Source organism: Eulemur rufifrons, chromosome 28 (genome assembly GCF_041146395.1).
Source record: "Eulemur rufifrons isolate Redbay chromosome 28, OSU_ERuf_1, whole genome shotgun sequence".
NCBI classification, from domain to species: domain Eukaryota; kingdom Metazoa; phylum Chordata; class Mammalia; order Primates; family Lemuridae; genus Eulemur; species Eulemur rufifrons.
In genome coordinates, this window is record NC_091010.1 from 65,595,474 (window position 1) to 65,619,422 (window position 23,949).

Below are 23,949 nucleotides of genomic sequence, written 5' to 3' on the forward strand. Positions count from 1 at the left end.
AAAATAGAAAGACATTATATGGACAACTAAAAATCTATATAGAAAAAAAAATTAGCCGGGCATAGTGGCGCATGCCTGTAGTCCCAGCTACTCGGGAGGCTGAGGCAGTAGGATCGCTTAAGCCGAGGAGTCTGAGGTTGCTGTGAGCTAAGCTGACGCCACGGCACTCACTCTAGCCTGGGCAACAAAGTGAGACTCTGTCTCAACAAAAAAAAAAAAAAAAAAAAAAAAAAAGGAAACAGAGTCCCCCTCTCTCCCACTTCCCCAGGTGACGTCCCGCTCTCAGACCTCTGCCCTGGAACATCACTAAGTGCCAACGGCGGAGCCTGGTTTTAAGCTACTCCTTAAGTCCGGTATTTTCTGCAAAGTCAGCTGGAGGTGCAGCCACAGAAACGGCCACAGGAACGCCGTGATAAATAGATTAGCTTCCTAAATAAAACCTGTACCTTACTGAGTCTCGGCCCTCCAGTGAGAGGCTGCCGGGCGGTCCCCTTGGTACCAGCTAGAGACAAAGAGCTGGCGGAACAGGAGGCTTGAGGCACCCACCTCTCTGTCCAACCAGCCGAACGCTGCCTGGTGCTCCCCGGAGCCTGGGCCACGGCTCCCTGGCCCTAAAAGCTGGGGTGACCCGTTACCGGTGTGAGCAGAGACCCGGCCTACTCGCCGGGCCAGAAACATCAACTACGGGACATCACCCAACACAGCGCCTCGGAAGGCGTTTCCACAGCACAGTGGCCCAGGACGCGGGCTCTGCCTCTGTTTTGGGTACGTCCTACGCATTCTGTGCTTCCCCAAGGCCCGGCACCCAGCGGTCGGGGGATCGCGGTGCTGGACAGGCCGGCGAGTGACCGGCACAAAGAGAAAACCATCCTTCCTGCACGGGCACGGTCCCTACCTTCTCTCTGAATTGCACTTTGTCACCGGGACAGCCATGGCCCAGGGGGAACAGAGGCACTGCCGGTTTTTGTATCGACAAAAAAGTCATTTTTAAAATCAAGTAAGAAACACCACGTCTGTTCGCCCAAAGAGAGCCTTTGCTGTGTGGTCCCTGGCACTGGTCACTTAGAATTAAGTTCTCAAGTTCTAGAAATGTGCCCCTGCCGCGACACAAGAGGCTGTTGGAGAGAAATGAAATAAAGACAAGAAGGGAAAGCTCGCCGGGACTCGCACCGCACCGGCTCGGCACCCCCGTGTGTGGCAGTGGGCTGGCCACGTGTTCGGTGCCAGCACACGCGTGGCTGGCGGACGCTGCAGCAGGCGCCCCCGGGCCACCCACGGACAGCACGGGCTTGTCCAGCCCGGCCTCCCGCCACGTGGACGCTTCGCAGCATTCACTGTCTGCTGACTTGGGTCCCTGCGCCCAGCAGAAGCGGCTTCAGCACAATCCAGGGTGACAGGGAAGAGACCGCCAGGCCACAGCAAGACTTGGGGCTGGGGGAGGGGCACAGGCCCAGAAGCCGCAGAGGAGTCCCTGATCGGGCTGTGAGGACAAGCCCTCTTCTCAGCGCCTGTGGCCTTCCCTTCCCGAGGACAGGAAGCAGCAGCCGCCAGGAGGGCGGGTGCCCCGGGTGTCCCAAGAACCTGGTGCTGGCCAAGCGCGTCGTTGCCAAGTCCCGCTGGGGCCACCACTGACTCCGTGCTGGAGCAGGGTTACCTGTGAGCGCCGTCAGCCCTTCCGGGTCACTGCCCAAGCTGTCGGCTTGTGCCCTGAAACCAGAGGGACCCGACACCATCAGCGTCCCTGAGGGAGAACATGTCCTCCCGACAGGCCCCCGAGGAGCCTGGCAGACCCAGGCTTAATTTCCCACCATATTTCCCAGGCCAAGTGTCCATAAAAGCAAAGTAAGGACCTTTTGAGCCACCAAGGCTGAGAGGGGAGAGGGAAGCAGCCCCGTGCTTTGAGTGAACTGTTTTTCACGGGGTCCGAAAACCCAGAAGGAAAGTGAGTCCTCGCTGTGCGGCAGGCCAGGGGCCAGGAGGGCCACCCTCGGGCCCCGGCGTGGCCAGGAAGTGACATTCCCAAGTACAACAGCTGGTAGGGTGTCCCCTCCCTTCTCCTTTCCTCTGTAACTTTTTCTTAAAATCTAGTGACAAACAGTTCCAGGCTCAAAGCCCGGTTTATAGGAAAACACTAGAACCCATCACAAAGTCAGTCATTCTTTCATATAAAAAGCATCTGACATAAAAATACCCTGTGGGGAAATTTGTTAGGTCGAGAGGTCAGCTTTAAGCACTTCAGAGGGAGGGAGAAGGGCTGCCCTGCCCTGGGCAGTTGGTGACAACACTCAGCTCTCCAGGCAGAGCCGCCTTCAGCCAAGAAAAACCAGCACTTCCCCACGGACTTGGCAGCCCTTGAGAAGGGCCGGCCCAGGGAGACGTCTCCATACAGCAGCCAACGCTACCCAGCCAAGCCCCAGAACTGCAGAAAGAGCTTAGCAACCCCGATTAGGATGAGGCCCTGGTGAAATTTAACAAAAATGAGAAGCTGACATGCAGGAGGCTGTCACTAGCAGCTGAAGCTGCGAATGGGAAGCTACAGGCTGGGGGTGAGAGGTTAATGCCAGAAAGCAAGTTGCAAACCAGAGCTGCTGCTGTTTCTTCGGCTACGTAGTCAAGGGCAGGAGAAGCTCCCCTCGGATCTCTCAGAAAAAGCTTCTTCTGAGCAAAGGGCTCGTCAGTCCACCTCATGCACAATGTGAATCTTCTAAATGATCCATTTCCTTCTTTCTTTGGTTGCCAGGAAGCTCCGAGTGGAATTCCACTTGTCCTTGTGCACTGCAGGGAATGCTGTGTTCAGGCTTCTTCACCCACCTTTACCTTCTGCACTTATCTCTCCACCTGTTTCATTTTACCCTTGTGCGTTACAGCCATTCCTGGTAGCGAGGCTTAAATCGTCTTAGAGCCAAAGAGCATTTTACATTCCATTTAATCACACAGAAGAACACTGTCCGCTCTTCACTGGAGCTAACTCCCCAACTCTCCCAGAGGCAGCAGGAGCCAGAGGAAGGGGCTTCGCTCTGCAGTCGGGGCAGCTTGGATGTGACCTTGAGGGCACCAGCTGGGGACAGGCAAGCACCGACTTGGTGCCCATGTTGTACGCTTGGCCGCGCACAAAGCTCCTAGTGTGATGTGGTCTTCAGAGCTCTCTGGGGGTAGGTGGGGACCACCCCAATGCCACCATGGGAGGTGAGCCTCAGAGCACCCCAGGACTCCCGCCCGCGAGTCAAGCAGCTTCAACCTGGTTCCTCCTGCTTGGCTTCCAGCTCAGGCTAGCGTCCCCTTCCACAACTTTCCCTTGCTGTCCTAAGACACTGTGCTGGTGGCTCATCATGGCATGGCCACCAAACACAGGTTTGGAGTCAGACAGGCTGGCTTCAATTTCCAATCCCGCTGTGTGACCGAGGCCAAGGGGCTAACCTCTCTGAGCCTCAGATATAAAAGGGAAAATGCCCAGAGGCTCCCTGGGAATTCAGAACAGGAGTCCTTTGCTCCACACAGTGGCAACTACTATTGTCTGCTGGGCTCAGCCAGGGCCCTAGATTCTCGAGGCTGGTTTCACCCACCCCTGCCCTAGCAGAGGGCAAGAGGTAGGTACATCATGGGTCCCCTGGGGCCAGGTGCCCCCATCAGCCCCATGGAGACACCGTTTCCACATTAAGCCACCATTGCAAGGACTCATTCCCCACCGGCCCCGCCAGCACCTCACACGCCTGCGTCTGGAAACTGGGAGTCAGAGTCCTGCCCTTGCCCTGCCGGCGGGGCACAGCCCAGAGATCTGTTCATTCGGTATAAACTCAGCACCAGAGTCCGTCACGGAGCCCGTCCCCGTTCCGCATCCGCAGCCCCTTCCTAGGATCAGACCCTCCAAGGCCCTCAGGAGGAACACGTTCCAGGAGCCGCCCACCTGGCTCAGTGGGGACGGGTGTTTGCAGGTTTCATTTTATGCTCCCCGAACAATTTGGCAGAAGTTGTTTTAAGCACACACTGCTGTTTGGCTGTATTTAACTGCAGCGCACCTTCCTGAACCTTCAGCGATGGAGGGAGTAAGGGAAAGTGAATGTTGTCTTGGCTTTTTTTCCCTTTATGTAAAAAAACAACAAGAAAGCCCTTTGTGTGCGCCAGCCTCAGAGGGGAACACACCCAGCAGCATGTTTAATTACATTAGTTCCTGTATCGCTAACATGGGCTAATTAGTTATGGATTACAAGTATTTCTCTTCCATAAACTTACAAACAAATTCTCCCATGTGTCAGCAAGGAATCTGTGAACAAGCTTCTGGCCTTGTGTGCTCCTGGGGAAAACAAATTGGCTCCAAACACCTGAAACGCTCTCCTGCTAATATGCGTTGGTTTTCTCACTTGCAGGCAGGCTGCGTAAACGGAGCCGCCGTGGGTAGCGGGATGGACCTGGAGCCCAGCCTCACACCGTACGCAGCACTTAACTCAAAAACGGATCAGGACCTCAATGTTAGAGCTGAAACTGTAAAATGCTTAGAGGAAAACATCAGAGATCTTCATGACCTCAGATAAGCAATGGTTTCTTAGATGGTCACCAGTAGCATAAGCAACTGAATTAAATGAATGAAACTTCAACGTTAAAACTTTTATGCTTCAAGGACACGACCTAAAAGGCGAAGAGACAACCACAGAATGGGAAAGTACTTACAACGAGGGTACCTGACACCAAAATGCCAGAGGACTTCCTAGGCCCCACGACCCACGGAAGGCCCCCCAGCCCTGGGCCGAGGGAGGTGACAAGGAACGTGAGCCCCACGTGGACACCACACACACCAGGAAGCAGAGGTGACGTCCAGCGGTGCAGGGTCCTGCCGGGTTCGTCCTCTCACAGCCACATGGACGTGCCAGCACTCGCCCGCCTGAGCAATCTGCCAGGTCCTTGTGCGCCTGGGCGTGCGAATCTCCCAGGATGATCTGTCCACCCTGGGTGGGATCACTGCCTCTTTGAAAGACCAGAGAGGCAACAACCCTGGAGGAGTTTGGAGGTGGGGAGAGCACCACAGCATGACACTCTGGTTTGGAAACAAAGCCAAGGCCCACCGAGCTGCTTCCTGAAGGCAGAGACCCCTTTGGACAAGACCCCACTGGTCTCCGTGGAGCTGCACAGAGACGAGGGGGCGCAGCCCACCTGTGCCTGTCAACCCCAGCATGACAGGATGGTGACAGGACGGTGGGCAGAGCTGGCAGTCCCGGCTGGCATCTCCTCCAGTGGGAACACGGGGCCAGTCCTCTTAAGCCGACCAGCAGGACTCGGCCTCCTCGGCCACCTGCTCCCTGTCCCACACCACGCGAGACAGGAGCCCGCTTGACTCGGGGACCATATCCACACAGGATCACCGACACATGTCGCACAGAGGGGGTCTGAGCCAAAGGGGATGCACCATGTGTGAGGCAGGTTTATAAAAACTCCCAGACACCCCCTTTGGGGAAGGACCCAGGAAGCTGTAACAAGACTCAGGCCTAGCGAGTGGCCTCGGTGGGGCCTGCTTCGGGGAGCCCAGCCCCTGTCCAGCTGTCCTGGCAGGGCTCACAGGAGGCTGCTGCAAGGGGTGAAGTGCTGGGGACAAGTCCAGCCTCTGAGACCCCGCAAGACTCCAGCGGCCCCGTGTGCTGCCTCCCGGCCCGAGAAGAGCCCAAGGGATGAAAGCACCGTTTTCAAAGCAGCCCCAGCCATGGCCAAGGCCAAGCAGGTTCTAGGACCTCAATATCCCCGTGATTTCTTCTAACCCTGCTCCCGCACTCCCAAAAACCTCTGAGGCAGTTCAAGTCCTACCCTCCTTTGATAGACAAGGAAGTAGAAGCTCAGAGAACTCAACACACCTGCATGAACGCACAGCATGCGGAACACCTCCAAGCCCCATGCTCCGCCACCTTATGTTCCTGGCCAGGAATATTCCTGGGGTCCCACGGCCTTTCCAGGAGGCTGACAGGGGAAGTCGAGAAACTCCGCCAGGCTTGTGAAACGAGCCACAAGGACAAAGGGTGGTGCCATGTCCAGCCTCTGTCCGAGCTTGGACTGGGGTCAGGAGGACGCAACCAAGACACGAATACTTTAGGGCAGTATTTGGGAGAAGCAATTGTTCCTACTTTGTGAAAAGGGCAGAGGTGACAGCAAGGATCTGGAATGACAAGATCAATCTGGCAAGGTCCCAACAAAAGGTAGGAATCGTGGGCGCACCATGAGTCCCGGGTTAGTCCCCCCAGGCGACTGCCAAGGGGGAGCCCTGAATGTGGGGAACCCTGAAGAGCCACGTTCGTGGCCCAGCCTGAACCGGCACCCATCAAGCACAAAAGCAACGCGGAGGCCGGTAGCTCTGACTGCAGTTGGACGTTTTAGGTGATTTGCTGGGAAAGGCTGGGCTGCCAGCACCTTGCAACTGTTTGGCTTCTCCTCGATTTGGAAGAGAGGTTCTAGCTCTGCTGGGCTGGAGGGGAGGAGAGAGTCCAGGCTATGTGGCCCTGGACGAGTCCCCTTCTTGCTCTGTGATGCTTGAATTTTTGGACTATGTAAGTATATGTCACTCTGTAAGAAAAGAGGTGCCACAGGGAGTCTCAAAGCAGCAGCCAGGACCTTAACTACCCTTGCACACGACAGCTCACACACACCAGCCTCCGTGTGCCCCACACTGGCTGGGCAGCGTCCTCTCCGTTGGCCCCGACCACCCTGACACATCCCTGCCAGTGCACACACGTGCTCCTCAGGGATTCTCGTGCAGGCACAGCAGTGGCCGGCCGACCCTGGTGCTCTGGGACCCCCGAGGGCCCCACGTGTGCCCCCATCCCAATCCTCGTTACACAACACAGTAACTGTCCTTGCACGCATAACCCTTCCAAGGCCCAGACAGGAGGGCACCTGAACACGAGGCTTGGGTCTTGCCCAGCTGTGAGCCCCGAACATTTGACCACAGGCCTGGCACACGGCAGGGGACTGGTCAGCGCCGAAGGAGCCAACAGGGAACAAGCCCCCAGGCTCACGCCGTGCCTGCTGGGTGGGGGCAGCCCAGCAGGTTTCTCTGCTTCCCTCACAACTCTTCAAGGAAGGTCCCATGCAGGAAGGCCTGGGGTCATCACTCGGGGTCACAGCCCCAGACCCCACCCCTCAGGCTGGCTCTGGTTGGCTCTAGGGGTCTCACAGAGGCCATCTCCAGCCTCTCTCCAGTCTGATGGTTTTAGGGTCAGGACCCCCAAGATCCATGAGTCCTCCATCCTCCGCACAAATCTCCGTGCGCAGAGGGAACCTCAGAGAGCGCCAAGGACACTCGAGGACTTGGAGGACTCGCTGTGCGGCGTGTGGGCTGGAAGGGAGCGATCCTCTATCCCGGCTCTACCCAGACCAGGTCTTCGTACCTAGAGTTGCTGGGAACCATGCCACATCCAACAACGCCAAGTAAGTGACCAACTCTGGTGACAGATACCCGTCATAGCCACCAACCTTGACAGTCCCTCCATTAAATGAACCACGGACTCCTCCTCCCATCTTGAGTCGTCCTCGGGCAGAGACCCTGGCAACTAGGTATGTGTGGGTCACATATGTGCCTCATGAATCCAGCTGCATCAAGAAAAACGGCTGGAAGAAGATGGAAAAGGCTGGGAAGGAGAGAGCGGCGGGACTGCGTTCCTCACGCCCGCAACTCCGACACCGCGTCTGCTCCTCAGCAGAGCCCCCGCGGCCCCGTGCCCGGCTGCAATTCGGGAGACAAAGACACGAAAATGGCCGCAGCGCTGTTTCCCCCATGCTCCCTGCTCACGCGCTACAGGGAGGGCTCAGGGACAGCAGGTCGCCTGGGGGTGGCTGGCTCACAGCCACCGCTCGGAGGCTCTGCGGCTCCTGCCACCGCCGCCAGGCCGGCCTGTGAGCGACAGCAGCCCTCGCCCCGAGGCCCCTGCCTGCCTCACCTGGTTCCCTGGAACTGCCCGGCCGGGCGGCTGCACTGGACTCAGCAAAGAGGGACCTGCTGTTTATATGCACAAAACCCAGACAAGCAGTTCATGGACTAAAAAAAGCAAACATGTTAAAACACCCAAAGCACAGGAATATGAAACTAGATACTTAAATAAAAAACCCCAAAGCAACCCCACTGTAAACACTCCAACACCGTCTCTCCAAAGGGGGAGAGGAGAGTGCACCCCCATGCACACCCTGTCCTTCCAGAGCGGGCAGAAACACTCGAGTCAGGCGAAACCGAAACGAAGATTTATTCCTGCCGGTCGTGCCGCAAACGAGCGACGCGGCTGCGTTTCCAGCTGGCCACCTCCTGCTCAGAGGTGAGACGGGACTGCCCAGCCCAGCCTTGGGTTTCTGGTAGTTTCCTCAAATGTAAACACTGTCCTCTATAGACCATCTCGTTTTCCTCCGGCTCCAACACAGCAAATCTGGCAGTGGATTCTATGACACCTGCCACACAAAATGCCATTTACGCAGCTCAAGAGCTGCTGGGGAAGCTGAGCCCCGACCCTCTGCCCCGACAGAAGGGTGGAGGGGACGTGCCCCACGGAAGGTGTGATCGGCAGTGACAGTGCACACTGCAGCTACGAGACAGACCTTTGACACAGACATTTAGTTGCTGGCCGGCTTCCGACCGCAGACTTCCCTGGCACTGGCCGGCTGCCACACAAATGAAATTAAAATCAGTATCCCTGGGCCTGCGAAATATCGTGTTAACAATCGTACTCCCAGCAACTTATATAGCACCCCTCACTCCACACCCCAACAGCGGATGTTTTTGTTAGAAGGCAGTGTAAAATAAACAGAAATTTAAAAAAAGAAAATAAGGCGATTTTACAGGTCCCTCCTTCAGCAAAACCTTTCTACGACTTCAACGAGGAGATAATCTTTCTGTGATTATGACCAAACCCTCCTGTTACTTAGCAACACATAATTAAGGAATATGTTTTCAGATCCGCTTTGCAAGCCTGGCCATTATCAGATGAAATTACTGGAGCAACAAATGTCATCGCCATGCAAATTAGTTGGTTGCAAAGACAGAATGTTTGACTGTGAGAGCAGGCACAGGCTCTCGGAAAAATTATCTGACTTCCCTCCTGTCGCACACTGATTTAAAAAAGTCAGATAAATGATACGATCATATAAAAAAAATCCACAAGACAAAACCAGAATCTATAGCAAGGGGGAAAAAAAAAAAAGGCCACAGAAAAATACAGCCAGTTACTCAGTCTCCCTTTGGAAATAAAAAGTAAAATGCCGGGAGGTGAGTCTGTGAGGCAGTTAGACCTCAGCGTCATTGTGCTGCACCAACACCACAGAGCTGCTTACGGCTGCGTCCGAGGGGTCGCAAGATCTGGCTCCTAAGTCTCCATCTGTGGCTGCTTCCAGGGCATTTTTCAAAGAGGTATTTCTTATTTTTCACCCCTATGATGCCAGTCATTTAAGAAAAAAATTCATTTAAAAAGGATCCCATCTTCTAAATCATTTTAGGGAAGCAAGGAGGAAGAAAGGAAGTGTGTTTGAAAGGAGGAAAATCGATTTGCGTCTTATAATTTCCACTCAAAATTCTGGAGCTAAAACAAAAATTCTAAAGGGTGTTCGGAAGACGTCCACCTAGAAGTTATCCACAACATCCAGAGAAACACATGCCGCCAATCACCTCTGGCACGCGCCTGGAAGGAAGAAAACCACCAAGTACCGTTCTCCCTTTCCTCGATTTGGAAGCAAGTTCTTCCCTACAAGCAAGCGGAATTCCCAACTGTATTTTCCAATATGAGAGACTAAATCTGTTTTTGAAACAGGGAGTTCTAGGGGATTTCAACATCTTGCTTTGTTTAACCCACAAGTATGCAAACACACACATTTTCCTCTCCACGGTGGTTAATCACTGCCTCCAATACCGTGTGCAGGAACCCTCAAGAGGTATGCTGGCACACTATTATGCCCTTCCAATGCACAATTTACGGTAATCTGATAAAATATTGCTGCCTTCTCCAAAGCTACCCAGGGTAAGCGAGAGAATCGACACCACCCCGCGTGAGCCGAAGGCCGAAGTCTGTTCTCAATGACTTCTGAGTGTGTCCAGGAAACACGGTTGCATTTCACCACTGGAAAGGGAAATCCACAAATCAACTGAGGCCCAGCTGGAGAACGGGAAGGTGTTGCTGCCCGGTGGGTCAGCCTCCTAATGCAAATCTTTCTAACCTCAGAGAACCCACGTCAACTGGCCACAGCTCTGTGGCCTTGTTTGGCAGGGCATGTACACGTGTGCGAGCGGGCACGTGTGTCTGGTCTCTTAAGGCTCGGTCAGTTAGGACCTGCCATCTTGTGCTCAAACCTCCCCTCCCCCACTCCCCCACCCCTGGGATCCCAGCCAGGGCAGGCGGAGAGGGTGCATTACTCGGTTCCGGTGCGAGCATGGTGGATACGATGATGGGAGCGCCCGTCCGCCGGGCCACCTTCTGGTATGGGGAGTGAGGCGTGTGGAGGCTCTGGCTGGCAGGTGGCAGGCTGGATGGCTCCAGGGGGACACCGGGCTTCCGCAGGAGCTGGGGGCTGCCGTGAGGGCTAGGCAGTGGGGAGGCGGCCATGCTGCGCTCCCTCTTCAGCAGTTCCATGGGCACCGTGTACGCCGTGGAGTAGGCTGTTCTGGGGCCTGGGTGAAGGGGGTTTGAGGGGCCTGGGTTAGTCAAGGCCACCCCGGCCTGTGGGGAGTATGTGGGGCCCAGCCGCGCTGTCAGGGCACAAGGGGTAGGAGAGCTGTACCCAGAGTTGGAGGGGAAGTGGGGAGCTTGTGCACCCACCCCCGGGGCGGAGTAGGTGGCCGCCGTCTCCAGGAGGTGCTGGGATGGCGCGCTGGAGGGTCGGCGAGCTAGGTCTCCAGCTCGGGGTGACGCTGCCTGCAGCGGAGCCGCAGGCTGGGGCTGCAGGGCTGTGGCGCCCAGGGAAGCCAAGTCACTGTGGAGCAGCTCGCTCCGGTGGCTGAAGCTGCTGGACCTTGTCCGGGGCAGGGGGCCCACCCGGTCCTGCCTCCGCAGCTGCATCTCGGTCCTGCAGCTGCTGGCCAGGCGGCTGAGGACGCGGGCCTGGCCCAGGTTGGGCGCAACAGACTTGATGTCCGTGTCCTCCAGGGTGGCCAGGACGGCTGGGGAGTCAAAGCCTTGCTGAAGCAGGGCTGCCAGCGTGGCCTCTGCCACCCCCTCGGCCCGCAGGAAGGCCAGGAACTCAACAGACACGCTCCTCTTGCCACCAGGACCCTGGAAGGCAGACAGGTCGGCATCGTAAGTCTCGTAAGCCACCTTCGAGTGGATGCTCTCCCGGGCAGGCCCATAGCCTCGATTCAGGGCACCTGGGGCCACCCCCGTGTTGCCCTCCGAGGCAGCAGCCGGGCCTGGGTCCACCACGAGGCATGTCGGGGCCACCTGTCTGGCAGGGGCAGAATCCACTGGCCTTTCACCGATGTCATTGTAGACCTGGTTGGTGAGGTAGGCAGGGGCCTCGGCCCCATACCTGGTGTCAGCCAGTTCTCGTCCATACCGCCCAGGAGATGGGGCCCTGCTCTGTGTCCGCTGCCCCTGAGGGATCATTTTACCTCCAGGATCCCGGTACAGGTGACCAGCGTCCTGCAGAGGAGGTACCCGGCCTTGTATTTGATCCCACGGCATTCGGTTGCCAAGTACTGCGTAGCTGGGCACGGGCCGGCTGACTCCTGGGTCCCGATAGAAGACAGGCTCTTTCGGTACCCTGGCTCCGGACGGGTCGCCGTAGTAATCCCGAGGCAGCAGGGGGCTGCGACCAGACATCACTGCCTGTCTGCTGTCGTAGAAGGTGAAGTCGGGAGTGGACCCCTTCCTTGCGGCCACCGAGTTATAAACAGCTTCCCGGTACAGGTAGGGCTCAGGGGCCCCGGGCAGGGCAGCGTCCTGCGGTCGGTGGTTTGGCAGCTCACACCAAGTCCCCTCTCCTGCGCCATACGTCAGAGAGCTTCTCCTCCCCAGGGGCCGCAGGGACTCGGCGTTCTCCCAGGGGCCCTCATACCACCCGGCAGCATCCCAGCTCTGAGAACGACCGATATTTATATGCCTGCTGGGAACTGGCATTGGGGAAAAAAATGACTGCAGACGAGGCAGAGGAGAAGCCTTCTCTATAAATCTTCAATTACATCCATCAAAAACAGACCTGGCTGTGTGCTAACCCTTCCGAGACGGCAGGGACAACCAACTGGGGGTTTCCTGTTTCAAAGCATGGCCTAAATTATTAATCCTCTGAAACTTTAGTAGACAAAACGCAAGACTCACGGTAACTCTGCCTCACTCCCCAACGGCAGCCGAGAGGTCTGCTCTTTAAGCCCAGTTCCAGAGAGCAGGCGCTGCACCCGGCCTGCTGGGCCCCCTTCCCGGCCGCTGTGCTCACATGGACCTGGGCTCTCTCAGCGTGCGGATTAGGAGCTAAATAAAACCCCTAAGCTTCTGTTCCATGTGACATCTCGTTAGACTGATGAAGCCGGCTGCCTGCTCCATGCAGACTTCCCAACATGCAGCCCGGAATTATTTTGACACTGACGCTTTGGCTTATACCCTTTTCCTCCTCACCAGGGTACTTTTAGGATGAATACTGCCCCCCACTCTGGAAGGGGATGCCCCTAGCCCCCGCCGACCGCATAAAAATAACAGAAGCAAAATAAGACTGCTTCGATGTCAGTTCAGTCATAATCCACCTTGATGAAACGTTAATCCCTTGCACACAGCTAAAAACAAATTAAACATGGATAAATAAAGTCCCATGCACATTTCTAGAATCTGAACAACGGGCCAGGTCTAAAACCTGATGTTTTGACAATATTGGAATCTGCTTAGAGATGACTCTTAGGTTGCAAATCAAATGGGTTCCACTACAAGTCCAAATGCATTCTTAAGTTATTACTGTAAAACACAAATCCTCTCATGCTGCCAGGGGGAAATAAACAGGCATGTGTGATCTGGAATTTATCATTTTTAGACTGCAACAGAGGTCACAGGAAAAGGAGGATTGGCAACTCAGACCTAACGTGAGAAAGCAAACCGGGAAGCTGCTGCGTCTGATCATCTCATCTTCCTTTAAGTATGTTCAAAAGGGAAGCACGATGCCAGCAGGCTTAGATCTTGCAGATGATTTTCCATATTCACATGGATTAAGGGTTCACAGAGTCCACTAGGGACTTTAGGTGCAATAACGCAAAGAGCCGCAGTTACCGAGATAAGGGACTGCCCCAACTATTAAGACATTTCCTTAAATATGTGGTAGGGTCCCAGAGAAGCAACACCCTGGACTAGGTGGTAGGTTCCTCTCCTGCAACGGCAGGATTGCCACAAAGAATTCACAATAAAAATAAAAGCTGGTAATCAGGAAGCTACAAAGGCTGTGTACACAGAAAACATTTAAAAATGAGATGCTGTGCACATTTGCAACCATTAGCCCTTAGAGCAGTCTGCCTTCACCCACACTGCTCTCAATCTAACATGCAACAAGAATCTTCAACTAAAGAGAAAACACCAATCATTAAAAAAAAATTGTTTTTTAAATGTGAGAAATACTGAAGTTTTACTTTGAGGGAGGAAAGTGGCTAAAATTCCATTTCTAGGAGCCGGAGCTGTCTCCTCTCCCCTGCCCATCCTCCACGTCCTGAACAATACATCTTAAACTTTGGGACAAGCATTGCCCAGGTGACCCCAAAAGACCACAGCAACCCCCATTTCTGCCCCAAATGCCAATAAGTCCCCAAGTTAGCTGGGAAAGTGCCTTGGTAGGTGGCAAAGAGACCCAAATCCAACCCCAACCCCCTACCTCCTAGGGTGCATGAAAAGGTAAAAGACATTAAGGAAAAGAAAGAAGCCACAGTACAAAATGCTGAGTTTCCATGTATAAAAGGAGCCTGCTGTGCCGATTTCTGCAATTCCCCTTCCGGTACGTGGGCTGCATGCGCCATCGCGGTTGGGAAGGGAACAGGCCTGGCCATCACAGGACAGCATTTACACACCTCACCAACAGCCTGGGGACAGGTTCACGCAGAAGATACATCAGCGCCGACCAGACACAGTTTCCAGTCCCATCTCGTCACCACCCTCTTCCCGTCTTGGGTTTTTCAGCCAAGAGGGGACTTTTGGACACCCTGGGGGGACTCCACCCCATTACTGCTGCTGCTGCCACCTGGCTGGCCCTGCGGGTTGACTGCAGGGACCCGAAACGTCCTTCAGTGGTGACCAGCAACGGGCTATCTCTGATACGTTTTTCTTACGGAATGCTTATTTTAGGGTTTCAAAATAACAGGACGACCACTAATGATTTCTTTAATGAAGCACTTCTGATAGTTTCTAAGATCCCCCCAACCCAGAAACATTAGATACGTCACTTGAGTTTCAGAAAGTAACTTGTGAACAGACGATTGCTCCAACCCCTCAAAATGGGGCACGTTGTGCTCCCGCCAGAGCCAGGATCTCCCAGCTTTTAAGAGCAGATGGCAACTGCCCAGCACTTCTGTATTAAACCACCTTGCCATTTCCTTTCCTTCCTGCTTGTAATGAAAAACAGGACATCATGTGGCGTCACACCAAGCAGCCCCCTCACAGTGCAGTCTGGGGGGATCCCTGTGCCAAACCTTTCTGCAGTTGGGTAAAAAGAGTGGGGTAGCCCTTGGTGACTCACCAGCTTACCACTATCTAGTGTCCAGCCCAAGTTTTCCCATTGAAACAGGACTATCTAGAAGAATTTTTACACGATAACCTCTTAAGGAACCAGTAATGATTCTTGGACGGGTTTCCGAGGCGGCGCCCAGGGCTTGGCTGCAGGGGCATGACAGAAGTGGGAAGATGAGCCTCAGGGGCGGCCACCCTCTGCCTTAGAACCAGGAGGCCGGGGCTCCATTTCCATCAACTTCCAACCCATGCTGCTGGGAAGCCACCCAAACTCGTGCAGCCTCAACTCTGCAATTCACCAAATATTATGACAGATGTTTTCCTGTGTTAGGTAAAAACACCTGTAACTGGACTTACACTTTTCTAAACACTCTGGCATATTTTTTTCCTTAACACATCGCAGTCTTTGAGAAAGGGCTGCTTTTCTGAAAACTCTCGCGTTGAGATGAGACCAATTTCTGAAGGAGTAATGAATCTCACAGACTTAACTTTCTAATCCCACAAAGAACTTCACTACAGAAAACTGTACAAAGTAAAAAGAAAATTACATAACATAAAAAGACCATCTACTGAAAATCAGGAAAGACAACCAAACTCTCTTGCAGAGGAAATAAACTCAAGAAAAAGCTGATTATGCAGATGAACCCAACGGCCACCCCAGGGTTATAGGCGACGGCCACCCAAAGCCAATGCTTGAAGTCCTGGGCAGTTCACGACCACAGAGACCTACAGAAATCCAGACAGTTCCGGAAGAGGAGGGAACAGAAGCCAGGATGGGGACGACCAGCCCGTGGGTCCCTCCCGTGGAACAGTCCTCAGACACATGGCCAATGAGCAGCTCACGTTCCGATTGGGTCAATCACCTGCAAACTGCTTGAAATGAATAGGAACACGCTACTGGGGGGTCTAACCCCCACTTTCCTAGAAAAAACAAGATCAGGTGCCTGTCCCTGATAGCTGTGTTGGGTCTCAGCCACTTGGCAGGACAGCTGCTGCCAGGTCTGTCTCAAGGCCTCTGGGGGACGGCAAGCTCTCAGGAGGCAGCCAGCCCCGACTGGAGCTTCACGTGGAGCAGCCTCCCCACGTGGGGCCAGCCCGGTCCTCCCCAAGCCCCGGGGCCAGGGCAGCTCTCACAGTAAAGGGGGAAATGAGGAGATCCCAAGGGGCGTTCCTGTGGCCTGCTGCATCCCAGGACGAAGCCACCGCAGTGGCCTCTGCCTCCTACAGCCAGCATCTCCCCGGGGACGCTGTTGAGGTTTGTGGGTTACACACTGTTTTCCGGAAGAGACAGGGTCAAAAATAGATAGGCCTATGACATACCCACTTCCTACTTTTTAATGTGTACAGGCTGCGTTGGTTTTTTTGTATGTTTCTTTCAAGATAGGTATTCTAGAATTTTTGTTTAAAAACAGCTTTCTGCCTTTAAAAAAGTTCTTTCTTTTCATCCTCTCAATGTCCCCTATAAAAGCAACTTACTTGGCTGATCTAACTCAAGGTGGGAGGGCAGGGAGGGGGCACACCCCAAATGCACCGAAAAAATAGCAAACAAAGTCTGGCTGGGTTTTAAAGCAGCCTTCGTTTAAATTACATGAGTACACAGAGAAAATCAGCAGAACCATCCAGACATGGATTCAGTCATCAAAGGAACCAAGTGACACCAAACGCCCTTGGCTGCATGCCACGTGCTCTTACCAGTTTCCGGGCCTGGAACGTGGAGGCTTGAAAATCAACGCGACACTCGAAAGAGTGGGTGGAGGGTCTGAACCGACCCGGCCCTTTCAAGATTAGCCGCTCTCTAAACAGTCCCAGCCTCGAGTAAGTCAGTATTTAGCTGTTTTAAGTGAAAACACAGGCTTGTACATTGCCTCTGACTCAATTTCTTCACTACCCTATGAAACTTCCTGAGAAACGTGCTACGACAATTAGGTTTGATTCCCCACATTCTGGGGTACAACGCCCATCCTCTACCACGGCCCATCTTGAGAGTGCCAGCGTGGCAGAAGTGTGCGCTGGGACCCGAGCTCGGATGCAGGACTTCAAGATTCCCATTGGCAACCCTGCAGCCCGCTTGTCCCTGAAAGGCTCCTGTACAGAGAGCACCCGCACAGGTGTGCCTCACAGCAGGTGCTCAACGAACGCCACCTCCTTCCCCTCTGTAAAACCTCTAAGAGCCACTGCTCTCCCAGACTCTCCCAGGGGTGGACCCCAGCTCGCCGCACAGCACCCCCCACCCCTGGTTGACGTCCCCGTGCCCGTATGGAGTTCAGTCCTTCCCCACATCTCCTCCCTCCTTCAGCGTTGCTTGTGACGCTCCGGTGGCCCTCACCCACCAGGGCCGGCTCAAACTGCCTCCTCCACCCAGCTTGCTCAGCCCAACCTTGATCACTGTGTCCCTAGTCCAATAAATCTGCCACCTACCAAGATGACAAAAATACCACAAAAATAATCCCAGGACTGCATCTACCTGCAGACAGTGCTCCCACTTAGTCCTCCTGGCTGCCCTCTCCATTTGTCACTCACACGGCCGATAGGACTCAGCGGTGACAACCTTTGCCTCAAGAGATGTGTGGTGTGATGGGGAAAATGACAGAAACACGCACAGTCACCCTCCCCGCGACCACTCAGGCCTCTGAATCTGTGCCCACATGCAAGTCCCAGCAGCACCCCCTTCCGGGGCCCGAGCCCCAGGGGCGCTGAGCTCAGGAAAGCAGCGGATGAGTCTCCCTTAGTAGCGAAGGCTGCCCCACGGTGACCAGCACATGGGCCCTGAGGGTACAGGCAGCAGAGGGGCAACAAAGACCTTCTTTAGGACATGAAAGGACTGACTGTCAACCTCACTTGGAAGTCTTGGAAGAATCCGCTTCACCCATTCCAGCAAACGGAAGGGAAGGACCCTCCTGGCACACACGCTTCCAACCAGGACTTGGAAGATAAGACCAATGGACGCCCCACACTCCACATCCGGCGATGCAGGAACACGGCAGGAGGGGCAGGGTGGGCAGCGTGTGTGGGATCCCCCAGCACGTCCACATCGGCTGCTTCACAGCCCCGCTGGGCGCTCAGCCAGTGGACGCGGCAGGGGAGCCTGAACCTCAGGAGGGCACACGGGGCCTTCCGGAGATAAGACAGAGAGGCAGAGCGCGCATGCCAAAGTGCTCTGTTAGCAGGAGAGCCGAGCAACGTTCAGGATGCCTATCAAATAACGGTTTGATGAGCCAGTCATCAACAGGAGTCTCACTGCACGGTTTGGCCCTGCAGGTTCTGAAAAAGCAAAGAAAGGGCAAGAAGCTGACAACAAAGTGCATCTTGGGGTTCTGGTTCAGTCACCCCAAATACTTGTGAATTGGGTTGAGCCGTGCTGGGATGCACCCGAGCCCAGAACATTCCATGCATTCATGTGGGGCGCTGTCTGCCCCTGGTCCTACTCCAACCAAGGAGCCTTTGCTGGCTGCACTGGCTTCTCCGAGGTCCTTATTCAGCCAGAAAACAGACACTCTTTCCTCAAAGGTGTCGGGACCAAGAGGACGTGCACTGAGGGCAGAGCAGGTGGAGACACCAACCAGGCAGCTCTCAGGCACACTGCAGGAGGTCTGGACTCAACATCGATGGAGATGGGGCACTGCCAACTGGGGTGCGTGAGAGTGCAGGTCACCGTGGTGGGGCAGGGCAGAAAGCAGCGGCCACAGAACTGAGGCCGGAGACAGCAGCGAACCCCCAAACCTGGCCATGGACTCCCATCACACCACACTCCCCCGGCCCACTAAGCAAAAACCAAGTTGCCGGCCTGGCGCAGTGGCTCACGCCTGTAATCCTAGCACTCTGGGAGGCCGAGGTGGGCGGATCGTTTGAGCTCAGCAGTTCAAGACCAGCCTGAGCAAGAGCGAGACCCCATCACTACTAAAAATAGAAAGAAATTATATAGACAGCTAAAAATATATAGAAAAAATTAGCCGGGCATGGTGGCGCATGCCTGTAAGTCCCAGCTACTCGGGAGGCTGAGGCAGGAGGATCCCTTGAGCTCAGGAGTTTGAGGTTGCTGTGAGCTAGGCTGACGCCACGGCACTCACTCTAGCCTGGGCAACAGAGTAAGACTCTGTCACAAAAAAAACAAAAAAACAAACACCCACAAAACCAAGTTGCCTCAGAACATGTTGTTCTTAGAGAAAAGTGGTGAGTGTATGGAAATCCACCCATCAGCAAGCCCAAGTGTAAAGAGAAGCTTACGCTTGCGTTTGAAAAACGAGTAACAAGAGAAATAAAACACTGAACCTGATTCTGAGCTGCAGAAAGCGAGGATCTGACCAGGTGTGGGCGATTCTCCGGACTCAGCCCCCAGGACGGAGGAGGAACAGGGTGGTGGGCACCCTGGGGTGGGGTCACTGCTCAGAGACCATCTTAAACCAAGGACCCGGTAAGGCAAATTGGAACTTTCTCCCTTCCAAATAACTGTATCTTTCTATGAAGCTTCACCCTTGACTGTTTTTTCCTATCTTTACCTGAGAATAACATTATTAGCACGTTCATTTGTACTATGGAGTTTTAAGTCATGTCTAGTTGACTATTGTATATTTACATAGCTAATGTAATTACGGCTAATCACATAATTACTGGAAATGTGCATAATTGCTGATCCCAACATATAATTATAATGTATAGCAACATTATGAATCCCATTTTTAAAATCCACATTTTGGGGCTATTTAAAGACAATTATTAGAAATGATTGCGGACTGCCTATAGGCAGGCTTCAACACTGCTTCTTTACAAAGTGCTCAAAGTGCTTTAAAGAAACAAAACAAGTAGTCATTTTATAATGCATTTTGACGAAGACAGGTAAAACAAAACAGCCCCCCAGAACGAAAACACACAAATAAAACCTAAAACGTCAAACAAAACAATTCTGGCCACAGTCTGTGCAGGATGCTCTTCCCATGGGGAAGGACAAAGGAGCCCTCCCAGTCTGTGGGCCCCGACGGGTGTGCGCCAAGCGAGGACGGCTGTGGCGGTGGGGGGGGGGGGGTCGGGGGGGAGACACAGTCCTCTCACACCCACACCGGGCCGCGGAGGTGACTGCCAGCTGACTGGACATCTCTGCCACTTAGCTACCTCAGCAACCTGTCTTTGTACCTTGCACGTGCTAGGACCACTGGCGAACTTCCCTGGGGCACTGGTCCCCGAGACGTGCCTCCACAGTGGCAAGTTCAGCCCATGAAGAAGAGCAGGACACTAAACACGAGAGAAAGCCACGGGGGAAAGTTCTCCTCCACCTCATCCCTCCAGCAACTTCTCCCGTCCTTCTGCATGACAAAGGTGACGCAGAGTCAGATTCCCAGAATTTATAACTTGCAGTATTTAACTGACACCAGTCTCCATTTTCCCCAGGTCTCTTCGAGGAGCCCGTCCTTCTCACCTTTTATTCTCTGTGCTCCTGAGAACATTCCAGACGTGTGGAATGTTTCATGGGATTGTTTATTTAGAAGCAGGTTCGGATCATTTCCCTTTTTTGGCAGAGCAACGGGAAAATGCGCTCCTGAGTTATGTTATAAAAGGGACTTATCACAGCTGAGCTGATGATATCCTCAGAATCATTTTTCCATGTTTCTAAGACATTTGAACAAAATGAAGTAAAATGAAGTATCTAATTTTTCAGTTTTCAAGCTGCAATCTCAATAGCTACAGGGAAGGATAGTGTTTAGTAATTCATTCCATCACAACCCACAATAAGGTGTTCTCACAACCATCAGCAAAGCCATTGTGGTTTATTACAGTTCTGCAGACCCAGGGCTCTAGAAAATGCTTTTCCGGGTTTATCTTGTAATGCTGAGTGACAGATAGCTAGCCCTCATCTCTGACTAGCAAATATTTGGGGCAAACCAAACTAGCTCTGCAGGATGCAATGAGGTACTAAAACTCTCTGGCTGGTGCAATTCACAAATGTGATGCATCAATTATGTCAGCAAGCTAAGCAGGGAGGAAAACCAAGACCTAAATTACACATCACAAAGAGAAGACCACAATCTGGTTCTGACCAGCCCAAGTTAGCCAAGGCTGCTCCATCCTAATCCCTGCACGATAGTATTCTAGGGTAGTTTGGTAGTAGGCATCAGAAAAGAGAACAAAGTATCAAACTAGAAGAGTCGCTTTTTTAAAAAAAATTAAGATTTGTCTTTTAAGTCAACTCCATCCAACTGACTTAGACGGAGTCCAAAAAAATTAAGATTTGTCTTTTAAGTCAACGCCATCCAATTGACTTAGACAGAGTCCCAAAGACTCTGGCTGCACCCTATTCTCAGCGGTGTCGGATTCCGGCCATACACAGAGTGAGGCTCCACAGTACCTTCTCTTGCTTTGAAAGGGTCAGGGAGGAAGGGGCTGGACAGGCCTGGAAGGCAGGGCAGGGCTGTGGGAGAAGAACACGAGCAGGGCCATGCTCGGATCCCACCAGTGTGCCTCGAGTGTAGCCCTGGAGAGGCCTGCCCGGGTCCGGTGGGTCCGATGACCAGGGCTTTGCAGCCGGCTTGTGATGCAGGAGGAGGGGACGAGCTAGAAGGAGTTAGTGTTCCCACAGACCAATGGCAGACAGACAAAGCTCCTGTAAGCCTGGGAGATAGGGAGACCACGGCAGAAAAAGGCAGCTTCATGCTTTTCATCATTTTAAAATAAAACAGAACAAACTTAACGGGATACAGGGAGTCCCTGGGGGTGGGGGCGGATAGGACAGTTTGAAAGGCTCTGTGGACACTGATGCAGAACACTCTGCGAGTAGTTCAGGATGACAGACTAGAGCGTGGCGAGAACCCGGAGCCTTGGGGGAGGGGCAGAGGAGCAAGGCCTCGCGTGGGAGGAACAGCGGAACGCACCTGGCAGAGGCGAGGGGAGCCAAACAGAAAGCTCAGCCTGCCTCTGCCCAGCCCCCGCGAAGTGGGTGTTCCCTGTCTTGACCATGGCAGGTGCCACAAGGAGTAACTCAGCTTCCCCGTGGCAGAAGCGCCAACGAAGCGCCTTGGAACGGCCCTTACTACTTAGTGAGACATCAGATGTGGGAATCGTGGATTATGAGCTACACCCAAGGAACTTAATTTTCAGCTCATCTGTGTTGATAGTGGTTATTGAGAAAATTTTTAAAAAATGACTTCAACTGTATCTGAAACACCACACATAAAGGTGACACAAATTCCTGTTACAAAATATTGGCTGCAAATCCCCTATTTCAGATGAAGAACCGGGAGGGAAGGTTGGTGAGCCACGCTTGGGACGGAGGGGCTGAGAGCACGGACGATGGCTTTGCCCACGTTGGGTTTCTACGGCCGCCGGCTCTTCAAGTCCATTCTTGTCTCCAATGTGGTATTAATACCTTTAGCACAACAGCTGGGTGGAGAAGGTGGAAACGGCCAGAAGAGGGGACGTGGCATCCTCAAAGACGCACCTCCACACTGGAAGCCACAAGTACACCCTACACCTCGTCACACAAGCAGGGAGCCCAGACCGGGAACGTTCTGCAAACCCATGGGCCACGCTCTTCAGTAGCATCAAAGCCGCCGAAAGTCAAACAGGCCACGGGATGATCTTAGGCTACAGAGACTAAAGCCACTGGATGACCAAACCCTCGACTGCTTCCTGCACAGGTGAACAGACGTCAAAGACAAAACGGCTACAAGCAGGTGCGTGGGGGAAGCGTGAACATGCAGCCTATAGTAGACCATCTTGTCATGAGGTGAAACTCCTGGGGGCGATTACGGTATTGTGGGTATGTAGGAAATTGTCTAAAAGGAGACATACACCACAGGTGCTCAAGAGTAAACTGCTGCCTCTGTAATGTTTTTTCAGATGGTTCTGGAAGAATCTACCCATCCACTGATCCATCCACACACACACACACACACACACACACACGCACGCATTTATCTGCCTATGTGTTTATCTCTATCTCTGTCAAAAGAAGGCTGATGTTATCAGCTGGAGAACTGAAGGAAATATTGGTGTTCACTGTACTATCCTATCGACATTTCTGTAGGTTTTAATTGTCTTCAAAAAATTTGAGTGTTTACTTTAACAGCTCCTTAAATGCCAACTCCCAAACTCCTCGCACTGTGGGGGAACCCCACAGATGTGGGGGGACAGTCAGTGCTCTCGTGTTCTCGCAGCAGAGTTCTCGCGGCTGTGGAGTCACTCAGCAGAATGTCTCTGACGTCCCCAGCCCAGGCAGCTCGGGCCACATCTACTTAGAGGACAAACGAGTCCACGTGGGACGCTTCGGGGGCCTGCGCCTGGCGGGCTCTGCAGCCCCGACTCCTGGCCGGCAGAGCGCACCTAACCCCAAGCCCAAATCCATGCCCTGAGTTTCCCACCACTCACTAATTGGGAGAGGATAGTGCTTAATCAACATCTCAGAGTTTTGTCCCCAGGTTTCCATTAGATTTTAATTATGTTTATTTTTCCTTTCATGAATAAAACACTTCCAGACATTTTCAAAGATAGCAGGGACTTGAACACATCCCGAGGGGCAATGCTGGGCTCCTCAGAATATCTTGGTATTCATCATTGTAAATATCTTAATTCAAAACAGATAAAGCTCAGGAAGTAAAAAAGAGATGGTCCTAATATATAGCGTCTTTCATATGCAAAATAACCTTAGGTATAAGGAAGAAATGGGCAGTAGGCCCTATCCCCCACCCTACCCCAGGGCCAGGCCTTGTTCTCTGGGAGGGCAGAGGGTGCTAGAATTGGAGAAGGGACCCTGGCTTAGAGGCTGGTGATAGTCTGGCCCAGCCACCTCTGGCGAGCAGCTCGTGCAGGATTTGAGAGAGACTACGTGTCTTTCATTAACAACCGCCAAACACGCTGGCTCTTACCTTCGCAAATTCTGTCCAGTCGCTGTCTCTTGACTTTGTGCTTATCCACAAGGGCCATTCTTTATGGAACTTTGCAACTCTCAGATTCGAATGGCAAAGCAGTCCTCTAAGAACTTAGGGGAACTCGCAGGAGTCTGCGTGCATTACGCCACTATGAACCCTGAAACAAGGAGAAAAGAATCCTTACTCTCTGGAGACCCTCGGGACACAGGACGACAGGTCGTTCGGGACTTACCCTGCCACTTTCTACAAGGGGACCTGCCATCTGGGCACGTGGTGCCCACTCTCCTCCCCAAACGCTGTCGATGGAAGTTGCTCCAAGCCCACCTTAGCAATCTGCTTTCTATCTCGTAACGGGAAGCAAACGAACACACACGAGACCATTGCCAGTTATTTCTGAAAGTAGCAAACACCAAGGGATCTCTTGCTTTTCACTCTAGGGCTATAAACACCAATCACCAACC

At 53.4% G+C, this 23,949-nt stretch overlaps 1 protein-coding gene across 2 annotated transcripts in view; it reads right to left on the minus strand.

Annotated features, from left to right (window-relative positions):
* The window catches only part of CTBP2 (C-terminal binding protein 2), a 45,052-nt gene extending 21,462 nt beyond the window's left edge, over window positions 1-23,590 (minus strand). The window contains exon 1 of one of the 2 annotated variants that reach the window (XM_069460214.1): window positions 23,486-23,590. In XM_069460214.1, coding sequence (XP_069316315.1) covers window positions 23,486-23,543 — 58 coding nt within the window. In that variant the 5' untranslated portion in view covers window positions 23,544-23,590. Of the gene's footprint in view, window positions 1-10,363; window positions 12,063-23,485 lie in introns of those variants that run through there. The other variant, XM_069460213.1, reaches the window with a different exon arrangement.
* Between the last annotated feature and the right edge of the window lie 359 nt (window positions 23,591-23,949).